Below are 13,249 nucleotides of genomic sequence, written 5' to 3' on the forward strand. Positions count from 1 at the left end.
TTCACACCAAGTTTTAATCTGACAAGAATAGTGTAAAGAAAGTGCTTAGGTGCTGATATTTCCTTGCGCATTGAAGTCCTTGAAAATCCATGACATTCATCTGTTTTTGGGGTTGTTTTTTTTTTTTTGGGGGGGGGGGGAGTGTATGATGAAGGTATATGCTGAAAAGGTCTTTAAACTCAACATCTATTTAAAGTTTTATTTTTAATTTAAATCAGTAATAACATTGACTAAGTATCATTTTGTCTATAATAATAAGTTCATCGAACATAAGACCAGTGTAGCTCATACGGTTAAATGTAATACATGCATTTGTATATATTAAATTTTTAAGTACAAGTCTCTGAAACCAATGCAAAATACATGTATATATGATTGCCTAACATGAATAACGGAAGTGGTATTTATTCCACTTGTTAGCCAGTTATTAGCTATAAAACCAGGTTTAATCCACGATGTTCTACACTAGAAAATGTTTGTACCAAGTCAAGAATATGACAGTTGTTATCCATGCATTCGTTTGATGTGTTTGAGCTATTGATTTTGTCCTTTTATTTGGGACTTTCTGTTTTGAATTTTTCCTCGAAGTTCGGTATTTTGTTATATAACTTTTTGTTATACCTACAGTATATTGTGTCTTATAAGAGTTACTTCTCATGGGTATTCGCTTTTAACGGAACTGTGAACAATTTGACTTCAACAAATGATATCACTATTCAAGCAAACAAGGTTAAAAGGGACAAATTAAATTATGATCATCAAGAGTGCACATACTGAAATATCTCGCCTTTTTTACCAACCATTGATATTATATTGATAATCCTGTATATAAAACAAATGGTTTTAATTCAAGTTACTTTTTTATTTTTAATTTGTTAATAAAACTATAGCTTAACATGTTTTATCTAATAATAAAAAAAATCGTTTCTAAGGAAAAAAAATCAATCCTTTAAAATTTATTGTAAAAAGAAACAACATGCATTCCAATGTTTTTATTTTGGCTTACGTCTTTGAGTGTGTAACGTTAGGTGACACCAGTATCGTGCGACGTTTCATAGCTTTACTACAACTATCAAATACGCTCAATATGATCCAATAAAATAAGGTCCAGGTCAGATAAATTAAACTTGAAATATACATCTTACAATCGTTCTTTACACCAAATACTTTTGATATGTAGTTGACTTTTTGCACATTTAAGAAACAAACTTGACCAGGAAAACGTAACATTGATAAACGAACCAAGAAAATGAAGCCAAGGTCAGATGGACCCTGCCAGACACATATACACACCATACAATCATTCCGTACCCCAAATATAGTTGACCTATTGCTTATTTTATAAAAAATACTAGTAAAGACAAAAAAAAGTTAACATAGACATAGAACAAAACACACAAAGTTCTAACTATAACCACTGCACCATGAACATGAGGTCAAGGTCAGATGACAATTGCCAGATGGACATGTACAACTTACAATCCTTCTAAACACCAAATATAGTAGACATATGACATACAGTATAAGAAAAACAGAACAAAACAAGAATGTGTCCAAAGTACACGGATGCCCCACTCGCACTATCATTTTCCATGTTTTATGGACTTTGAAATTGGGTAAATATCTAATTTGGCTTTAAAATTAGAAAGATTATACTATAGGGAACATGTGTACTAAGTTTCAAGTTGATTGGACTTCAATTTCATCAAAAACTACCTTGACCAAAAACTTTAACCTGAAGCGGGACGAACAAACGAACGAACGAACGGATGGACGGACGGACGAACGAACGGAGCCACAGACCAGAAAACATAATGCCCCTCTACTATCGTAGGTGGGGCATAACAAAAAAAACTTAACTATAACCATGAACAATGAAATGAGGTCAAGACCAGATGACACCTGCAAGTTTAAAATGTACATGTACACCTTACAATCCTTCCATACACTAAATATAGTAGAACTATTGCTTTTAGTATCTGAGAGGAGGACTTGATCGCCAAATCTTAACCTTGTTCACTGATCCATGAAATGACGTCAAGGTCAAATGAAAACTGTCTGACGGACATGAGGACCTTGCATCGTACGTACATACCAACTGTAGTTATCCTATTACTAATTATAACAGAAAAAATAACATTACAAACAATCTTAACTATTTTTCAAGCAGTCACTGAACCATGAAAATGAGGGCAAGAACAATAGACATGTGACAGACAGAAACTTCATAACATAAGGCATCTGTATAAAAAGTATGAAGCATCCAGGTCTTCCACCTTTTAAATTATTAAGCTTTTAAGAAGTTTGCTTAAGACGCCGCCGGATTACTGTCCCTATGTCGTGCTCTCTGTGAGAAAAGTCGCCGACTTAACAAAAATACAGCTTAGCTGAAATATCTCAACTTTGTGTTACACAAATTTACTAACATCAATGTTCTTTTATCAAATCCTTGGCTCGTCATACCTGTTAAACTAAATAAGGCGTTTGGAATGACAAAAAGGTGCTAAAGTCAGCAAGCTTCCTCTTATATTTACCTAATGTCATGCATCAGTAGTGTACTTCGTGTTCGTAATTCGACTTGTTTCTCATTTTAAATAATCAATAGGTCAAATATGTTTGGGTTATGGGATGATAGTGAAATTAACATGTCCGCTTTATTTGACATTTATCTGTTTTTCATAGATTATTGAGTTTGAAAGCAGTCAATCCTTAACTCTTGAATTTACTGCCTATTTTTTGATTTTTTTAAAATACTTAGGCTTTTCTACCTCAGGCATAGATTACCTTATCTGTATTTGGCAAACTTTTAGGAATTTTGGTCCTCAATGCTCTTCAACTTCGTACTTTATTTGGCCTTTTTAACTTTTTTGGATTCGAGCGTCGCTGATGAGTCTAATGTAGACAAACGCGCGTCTGGCGTATATACTAAATTTAGTCCTGGTATCTATGATGAGTTTATTTGTATTTGTTCTTATTTGAAATCATAATTTTTCTGAATAGAAAAAGAATGTGTCCAAGTACAGGGATGCCCCACTCACACTTTTATTTTTTATGTTTAGTGGACTGTGCAATTGGAGTCAACACTCTAAATTAGAAAGATCATATCATAGGGAACATGCATATGTGTACTAAGTTTCTAGTTGACTGGACTTCAGCTTCATCAAAACTAATTGACCAAAAACTTTATCCTGAAGTGGACAGACAGACCAATAAACTGACAGAGGACCAAACGTACGCAGACCCGAAAATATAATGCCCATAAATGGGGCATAAAAAATTGTTTTATCTTTTTTTTATTGATTGGTGGTTGATTGGTGTTTAATGCCACTTCAAGCACTATTGTGCTATAGCATGGTGTCACATGCAGGATTCGAACTAACAACACCAGTGTTGACAGGCTAGAAATTAGGTAGTTCAACTACTTAGACCACTCACCCACCTACATATAACAACAGAATCTACTGAATGTTGAATAAACAAAATAACCAAATCAAAAGGTTTAAAAAAAAACCAGAAGACAACATGTTTTTTTTCAAACATACTATTGAGGCCAAGAGTTTGTAAAAGTTGGTTTAAAGGTAAAGATGCCACTACCTTCAACAGATGGAAAAAGGTAAATAGTTGTATCCAGATGTTTAAATCGACACAGAAAAGGAGTTATCTTGTCATTTTGTTGCAAATTGTTGTGCTGAAACACTAATTTGAATACCAGTAAACTTCTGTCGCCTCTAATCTAAGTATGAAGTTTTTTGTTATGAATATTCAACCTCATATTATGTTCCATCGTCATTTTGTTTGACTAACAAGACCAACATTTGAGACATTAATTACTAAAAATGGCCTATGTTGAGTAAACAAATGAAAAATAAAAGTCTGTAAGATAAGTTTATTAAAAACTTCTTTATAAACACACACCTTTCTCTAGCAACAATGATTTATGTACAAATCTATACATATCACAGTTTAATATATATCAATATTTAACTCAAGGTGATTAATAAATAATATGGATTTAATTAATATTGTGCAGAATTATGCATCAAATACTGTATATTCAGAAATTATTGCGTGTCTATTTATTATTGCGATTTTGTCATTTCAGACTAAAATGCGATTTTTATTTTTGAGATATTCAGAAAATCCTGGTTTGATACAAAGAAAAAAAATTCAAAATGCAAGTTTTAATTATTGCGATGATTACCTTGTCACATTTTTCGCAATAATAAAAACATCGCAATAATTTCTAAATTTAGTAGTAAACATCTACCTTCACATGCTCATTGATTCTAAAATATCAAATTGAAAACAATGTTATCTTATAAGTTACTTTAAGAAGTTTAAATGCCTCTAAAAAAATGTTAATATCTCTTAAAGTAATGTATATTTTTCTGTTGAAAGAAAAATAATCTTCTTAAAATGCAGATCATGTGTCCAAACTTTGCTACAAAGATCTGACAATTCTATTTTACTTCCTGTTCTTATAACACACTACAAAGATCTGACAACATTCCATTTTAGTCTTCTTATAACTATTTATTAACCAATGCAGTTTCTGCCTCAAAATTTCTGAAAATCCAGAGGACCCTGGAACGTTTTGTTTAACAGATCTATCTAAGCAAAGTGTGAACACAGATCTGTGTTAATTGAAGAAAATGAACTGTGACAATGTAATGCAGAAATATAATCTTCTGGCCAATAAACAAATGAATCACTGCACAAGATGTGTTATGTCTAGATTTTTGTATTTTCCTATTTTTAATATTCCTGTCAGTTTTCAGTCAAATCTGATGTCTGTATGTTTTAACTATTCAAAGGTACACTCTATCACAGCTATATGTTCTAACATATATTTAACAACATTCTGTCCTATATCTTTAGACTCATGAGATTCCAAATGGCACTCTATAAAATGGTTATACTTAACTAATACTATAAAGTTATAAGGATTAAACACTTTAAATATGTTACATTGCACAAAGTTTTAAGGAAACATTGAACTCTGTTTAAACATAACGCCATGACATTTATGTCTTTCTGTATATGTTACATTCCCCCTCAAAATCTGTTGTTTTTAAAATGTATCATAAACAAACATTTTAGGTTTTTTTTTAAAATTCATTGTATCCAAAATTTTGAAAAAGAAGTGAGTATGTATGTTAAAAAATTCTGGCTTTTTCAGAATCATTACATTAAAAAGTTATTATTGCATTAATTCTCAATTATAGTTAACTTTGTAGGGCCTGAAAAGGGTCAATTCTCTACGATGTTATGACAAGGAGCAAACTGCAAATAAAATAGAATTAAAGACGTTGTCACTTCACTTCTCACACCAAAATGGAAATCTTGCATATCAAAATGATAAATATTTAAATTGTATGGCTATCTTTGGTCAATATTATGAGTAGCTCCAGCACAGTTCAGGGGGGGGGGGGGTACTACACATATAGCACTATGTGTCCATGGTCAAGAATAAACATTATTCAAAGTAACCTTTTAGGTTAATCTACTTGGTAGAAAATAAATAATTTATTAGGTGACTAGATTGTAATGAAAATAACGTTGTTGTTCTTTTTTCACAATGATATTTTTTTCTCATGCTGTATATCCTTAACAATTGTATGACTGCTTTCAAACTGCCATAATCATAAATTAAAATTGTGTAATAAATAACATAGCAATAAATTCAATGAAAACTGTGAATCTAGCATAGCACACACTAATTCATAGTGACAAAATAAAATGGTCTTCACATATCCATAAATGAATGATGGAGGCATCAGGCTTAGCACACATCAATTCTAACTTTTTAAATTATTTCATTTAAAAAACAAAACAGAACAAACAAACAAACAAACATGATTTCTCTATTAAAATGATTCATTTTGAAAAATTATCTAAGGTAAACAGCTGCATACTAGTCTCAATTAAATTACAAACATAAATTTAATACATAAGCACAAAGAAAAATAGGATAAACCAGTAAGATTTGAAAAAAAAAATATTACTATAGTACTTATTTGAAAACCATAAAAACTCTTGTATGTCATTTTAAATAATAGAATTTGATTCAATGAAATGATTATAAAAAGGTGCTTGGCTTTTGCGCCAATTGGCCTTTCATTTGCGCCAAAAACCATATTTCATTTGTGCCAAAATTAAAACCTTTCCTTCGCCAATAGTTCAGGTAAATACAGGTACATAGTATAAAAAAAACTGAGACAGTTCTAAGCATTATACACTATAAAAGTAAAGCTATAATTCTGTCCATATCAGTTGTTATTCTAACTTTGCAAGTTTTAGGGTACATCTAAACGATTTTTAATATGATGCATATGATAAGCTATATATACTGTATGTGTGATCATAAAAAAATACAGACTTATTTCCTCTGTTTGTCTCTGAATTGACAATGTAACTCTATACACCTCAAACATGTGAACACTTTATAATTCTAAACCTCAGTTTTGTATTAAAAATAAGTATGAACAATTATCCAGGAGAAATACTGTAGAACCAAAACAAATCTTATTCTTGATACAGCAATGAATATTTAACTTTTCCGTAATTTGTTACCTGTATCACCTATGAAATGGCGCAAATGAAGTTTTTATATTTTGGCGCAAATGAAATATAATCTTGTGGCGCAAATGAAAGATTGGATTTTTTAAAAATTTGCGCAAATGTAATGTGCCCTTATAAACAGAACTTATTTAAATCATATTTATTAAAAGAGAGATATTTGTCCATAGGACAGTATGCCCTGCTTGCAATATCACATTTCCAATTTAACCATGATATCTTAATCAGGCTTAAAAGGTCAAAAGTTAATATTATAATGAACATGTGTAAAAACTAATTTGATAACTTTATTGTAGATTACCCAACACAAATTTTAACCTGAGAATGTACCTATTTTCATTTCAACATTCCCATGTTAAACTGGAACACAACAATTGAACTGAAGGACAGAAAAAAAATCAGAAAACATTATGCCCCCTTTTCTAGTGTGGATGAGGATTACAAAACAATATACATAAATCTTATAACAAAAAACATTGGCAATGTCATTAAATGAAGATTTGTTTTTAAATAACTAAAGCAAAAACACATTTGATTATATAGAAATTATTCCAATTCATTTTTGTATTGTTGTAGTTTTTTTCAAAGATAAATACCATTAAAAAATAGAAAATAAAAACATGTAAATTTTCTAAATATTAGTATAATAACTCATAATAAAATTAACATTAGCATTGCTGAGCTATATCTTTTTCTAAAAAAAAAATTGTGTCACAGAGTAATGGTTAAAGAATATATACCATACTCTTCATAAATACTAATATTACATTCCAACTATCAATCTGTTCTTCATGTAGAGAGATAATTTGAAAAGTGTTAGTTTTCTTCTCATAATATGCTGACAAATGCTTTCAGAAATAATACAATACTTTAACCTTTTGTAAGATAAAGTAACAAATAAGACTTAAATGCAACTAAAAAAACATTGAAACAACCATGATTGTAAAATCTATGAAACATAAGATATCTGTAACTTAAAGTTTTGCTTATTAAAGGAAAATCATATAAAATATGGTAAGAACACCACTTATTCTTGTTGAATTCTTCAATTTCCAGCCATCATAGCACTTTTGTCTTCACTTAGAATAAAGTGACAGTCATTTCATGCCAAACCACTACCGTAGCTTAAAGTTTACTGAAAAAAGATAACACATCTTTAATTGCATATGCTCTTATACTTGTTTCCAGAACTTAGGAAGTACCAAAACAGGTACTTCAGATCTGAGAAACAGGCAAAATGTACCCTCCTTTTCAAATTACATATGGCCAATAAAAATTTATATTGGAGGAAAACCACTCAATTATGACATTTCTTCTTACATCTTATATATGAATTGTAATGTAAATCAATGCCCCATTTCACCAAAGCTTATGACTCTTTATAAAACATGAAAAATAGATAGAAATGCTTTTAATTGAGACTGCAGTTTTATTATATAACATTTATAACAAGACTAGAAGAATATATCTCTTATACATTTTGATTTTGAAAAAGGTTATATAGGCATGATTTCAAAGATCGCTACAAAAAAATCAGATTTGAAGTATATAATTTTCCTTTTTTTCATTGGCAGCACTTTTTCTCAGGCTAAAAGTGTTTTATAATCTTAATGTAACTTTATATTATACAACTCGTCTTTAATTATGGACGTTCGCAAAAACATTAAAATTTGTCTCAAAAGTCTGACATTCTTGTCACTTTTAAGATATCCTTTTATAAATATATGCAATATTAGATTGAGGGTTTTGGCAGGAGTTTCTAAATAGAGTAATTAAATGTTGTTTTTTTTTTTTATAAAATAATGAAAGTTCCATACTGTTTATATTTATATGTACTTATTCTTCATTTCAGCATTTTTGTCATTTTTTTCTACAGGATTTATCTATAAATTAAATTAGTCAATAATTTTATTCATTCACTTTTTTGTTTCATGAAGTTTCAAAAATATTTTGAATTGTAAATCATCTTCAAATGGGTAATCTCACTAGCATGGAGTAGAAAAAGTTCTTTATTCTTCAAAATGTATCATGTAAGACAGTTAATTATAAATTCAACAAGTGTATACACTTCAAAACCTGTTCTTGATTCTAGAAATTTTATAATTAAATGAGCAAGAAGCTCTTTGTATACTATTAACTTTACTGTAGATTCATTATTATTCCTTGGATAACATTTTTGGGGGATTTCATGTGAACCAGCTTTCTAAAAGTTTAAGGAATTACAAATTTTCTATAAGGTTGTATGCATACATTGGCAAAACAACAAAATAAAATGTCCACGAAAATGTTTTTTTTTCTCTTCAAATCCATGATAAGTACCCACATAAATAAATGGATCCACAGTATTTAAATCATTCATTCAACTGTTGCAATGTACACAAGCTTGCAATAAGAAATATGAAATGATGATCTTTTCAAAACACCCAAACATACTACAAAGCAAAATAGATCCCCCATTTTCACCAAAAAATAAAATGCCCTTAAAATCAAGCTTCAGAGTCGTCTACTCCTTCCTCTTCTTGTGTTACAACTAAATCCTGGACTTTTTGAGTCATCTGGGTGTCTACGTAATTTGTATCCTCTAACATTTCGTCATCATCCTCCGTTGCAGTAAGCACCAAATATTTGCCGTCAGGTGAAAGAGGCAGTTTGTTAAGTTCTTCATCTGAATCAGCATCCTCAAGATTTTGAATATTTTGCAATAAAATGTTCTTTTCCTTGGCTTTAACCTTCTGGATTTTTTCCACTGCTTTTTTCTCCTGCAAGAAAACGGAAATTGGATAGCCATTAAACATGAATGAAAACTTTTTTCTATTTGAATTATATGATAATTTATTCATAAACAAATGTAGTGTTAACTAAAACTATGATCATATACCTTAACAACAACAACCTTTCTTACCTACTGAATCTTTCAGTCTAAGTTTCATTTGAACTTAAAACTTTTGATAAAAATATCTAAAGAAAGTGCATAGTGTCTCATGTAGTCTGTAATTTTGGAGAAAATACCACTTTTCATGTGTTTTTTTCACAAATCTCATTATCAAAATAAATTCATTCGATAGTACACACAATTCCATCCAAAATTAGGAAATTCAACTTACTTTCAGAAAGAATTCAAAAATTTAATGGAACTTTCATATTTATTTACAAGACAATTTCAAGGAAACACACAGAACATGATGTTAATGCAAATAGCCAGTGTACATAAAACTGAAAAAGGCAATGCATGTTCCAATTATTCTACTTTTTCATGTCCAGCTAATTTTAAAAATTCAGTTAAAGCAGATTTATGAAAGGGTAGTTTGTTATTTACACATGGATTTGTCAAAGTACAACATAAAAATACAATTCCATATACATTTGTACTGATAAAACAACTATCAATATAATATTCTACAATATATTTATAAATTAAGCTAGCAGGTATTAAACATTTTTTCCCAGTATTTACATTTTTTTTTCATGACTAAGCATTTTAAACATTTAATGGAGCTTAAACTCAGCATTGGACTAAATCAAAAATAATCTTCTCTATCAAATTAAACATCAAGAAAAGCATTTGGTCCAGTCTATAATTTTTCATTCTTAACTTGCATATTGAAACATGCAAATAAATAAAAATATACAAAAAATCTGGCAACTGACCCATGACCCTAAACATTCAACATGCATAACATGCAACACTGAACAGTATGTTGATTTTTTTTTATATATTTGACGCACTTTCAAATTTTAGTTTCTAACTGATATATAATTGTCCTAAAATTATTATTCACTATCATTTTCTTTTGGAAAAAAATTGTGATGACTGTTTTATTCCACCTCCCCCTTTTATTCATTCAACTACAACATTATAGATCCTGATTAGATGTATGAATATAATATAAAGATAAAGCAAAAGAAGATATATTATTTTACTCACACCTGCTAAAGAAGGGTCGTTAGAAGGCTGTAAAATATTCGAGCAGTATCATACAATATATGCCACAGAAAAAGGACTTTGAAAAAAGAAAATTACATGTGACAACTTGAAAAAAGCAAAGCTTGCTTATTAGTCAACGATGATCTACAATACTTGTAATCTCATTAGGACATACACATTTTTTTACGGCAATATTTTAATTTAGGTTATCAACAAAATAACTTAAATTTCATAGTCGCACAATATCATAGTCAGAGCTTTTTTAATTTTATATTTGCATGTAAGTGAATATCATCAAAAAACTGGTTTCCAACAAGCGTGCACATGCTGAAATGTCACACTTGTTTTACTTATTATGAAATCTATGTGGAAAGTCAGTAATATGAATGTTTTACTACGAGTATCACATAAAGTTACATTATCAATGTTCAATGAAAAAAGTCGCAGTCAGATGAACCATGCCAAACGTCAAAACATTGACCAAAAAACCATGAAACTTAGGTCAAGGTCAGATGAAACCTGGCAGACAGATATGTTCAATCATAACATACAAGAAATATAGTGACCATTTTACTTATAGTATCTGAGAAATAGACCAAACCACAAAAAAAGAAAACATTGTCCAATGAACAATGAAATTGAGGTTAAGGTCAGATGAAACCTGTCAGTCCAACATGTACACATTACAATTATTCCATACACCAAAATGCTTATAGTATCTGAGATATGGACTTGACCTTTTAAATTTAACCATGATCACTGATCAATGAAATGAGGTCTGAAGCATCTAGGTCTTCTACCTTCTGAAATATAAAGCTTAAGGTGGTACCTAACACTACAGGGAGATAACTCTGTAAAATCAGCTAAACGTTTTAATTACGTTGTGTTGTTAAGGGAATATTAAGCTTCTCAATGATCAAAATCAGTGTTTGTCAAACTGCTATATAACCAGTGTATTTTTTCTGATAAAACGGTTGGTTCAATTTTTTTGAAATTTTGATATTTTTGTAAAAGGGTCAAAGTAAATACTTTGTCAAAATTTTAAGAAAATAAAACGAGCCAAATTAATATTAGTTAAAGTGTTGGGTACCACCTTAATATAAAGACTTAGCTGGCAGATTGAAATCCTATGTGTCACATACTTTTGTCTGTGTAACACTAAACAAAACTTAGGGATTCTCAAACCAAAATTCTGAAAACTTGATACGAACCGAGATTCCAAAATATATTTTTACACATACAGGCAATAAATTTCTCATTAAAAGTTATGTGTTGTGTATTAGTTAAATGATACATAGGTTAGATATCTATGTGCCTTAATAGTAGTTATAATACTGACCCTCTCCTTTATATTTTACATACCATATATTATGTTTGATTTGAATCAGTCTACAAATGCATTTAAAATGTGAATGTGTGATAAATGTTTCCATGCATGGTTGATTCTCTGATCTGTCAAACTGCAGCATTATACAGAACTAATTTATATGCATAAGAGAGGAAATTTCTTTCAGAATTTTGAATACTTTTATTTTTAGTCAGCTATTATAAGCCATCTCAATTTTCTTATCTAAGACTTAAAAAAAAAATTATTTGGTCCATTTATTCTTATATGATGAATAACATTTTTTTTGAAATGATTGCATTGAGCATCTTTGTAAAAGTCACAACTCTATTTTGAATAAGTTCATTCCTTGTAACTTATTTTTTTATGAATAGATTATTTGGGGGAAAACTTGGAGGATAAATGTTAATCTTCAACTAATACACTTAAATATCAAATATTAGTATTCAAGATTTGCAAATAAAAAAAACGGTAGCTCTTTTCACTAAAAACTCTTAAAAAAAATAGATCCTATACCATAATATGAATATTATATTTCATCCATACATCCTTTCTTCAATAAAAACATTCACATGCTTTGAATAATAAATTTTCGATAGAAAATGATGTTATGCTCTTGTCTAAATGTAATCAAATTGGCTGCAAAGAAGAACAATTCTTAATATTGTAGAATATTTTCAAATAAAATAAGTTTTCACTACAAAGTTTTAGTGAAATGGTATCTACTTATGCCTTTATTACTGAAATCCCTCTTAAACAACACTATGTTAAATTAAAAAGCCAAAAGAAAACCCATGCCACTGTAACAGTTCTTTCTCAATAAACTGTGTACTTACCATTAAAGCTTGAAAGGCAAGTTTGGTTGCTGTTTGTATGGCACTGCATATCTAGCAAAATAATAATAAAAACATCTTCAAGATCTATCTTGAGTTGAATTAAAATATATATACTTGGCTAATTGTGGAATTAGCATTAAATCAACTCAAAAATAATTATGAAAGACTCAATATTGTCTCTTAAAAACACAAATATTTTGACAGAGCTGACATACTGATAAATGTTTAACAAGATTTATAATACTTCAGAACTATCTTAAAACATTAGAAATGCTACAACACCATTTTTTCTCACCTCTTCTGCTGATACATTACATTCAAACACATGACAAGCAAAGGATGGATTAGGTAAACCTGTCTGTCTGTTTCTGGTAATAAAACCAAACAACCTAAAATAGCAAAAAATCTTTATAGTAAAAGAAAATCATTTTTTTCTTAATCTATAACTTTAAGTCTATAAAGTAAAAGCAAATCATTGTTTTTTAACTTTTAACTGTTAAATCATCATGGCTTTTATCAAATTATTGTTCCAACTTCAAATTGTTTTTAAATGCAACTGCTCTG

At 29.6% G+C, this 13,249-nt stretch overlaps 1 protein-coding gene across 6 annotated transcripts in view; it reads right to left on the reverse strand.

The window, feature by feature from the left end:
- Nucleotides 1–3,874: 3,874 nt before the first annotated feature.
- The window catches only part of LOC143074926 (DCC-interacting protein 13-alpha-like), a 55,423-nt gene continuing 46,048 nt past the window's right edge, over nt 3,875–13,249 (reverse strand). For 3 of the 6 annotated variants that reach the window (XM_076250130.1, XM_076250146.1, XM_076250126.1), the window contains 4 exons: nt 12,981–13,074; nt 12,686–12,736; nt 10,505–10,531; nt 3,875–9,338 (listed from right to left, as the gene is read on the reverse strand). In XM_076250130.1, the coding sequence (XP_076106245.1) occupies nt 9,066–9,338; nt 10,505–10,531; nt 12,686–12,736; nt 12,981–13,074 (445 nt within the window). In that variant the 3' untranslated portion in view covers nt 3,875–9,065. Of the gene's footprint in view, nt 9,339–10,504; nt 10,532–11,866; nt 11,894–12,685; nt 12,737–12,980; nt 13,075–13,249 lie in introns of all 6 variants that reach the window. The other 3 variants (XM_076250161.1, XM_076250139.1, XM_076250154.1) reach the window with 2 other exon arrangements.

Source organism: Mytilus galloprovincialis, chromosome 1 (genome assembly GCF_965363235.1).
Source record: "Mytilus galloprovincialis chromosome 1, xbMytGall1.hap1.1, whole genome shotgun sequence".
In the NCBI taxonomy this organism is placed as follows: Eukaryota; Metazoa; Mollusca; class Bivalvia; order Mytilida; family Mytilidae; genus Mytilus; species Mytilus galloprovincialis.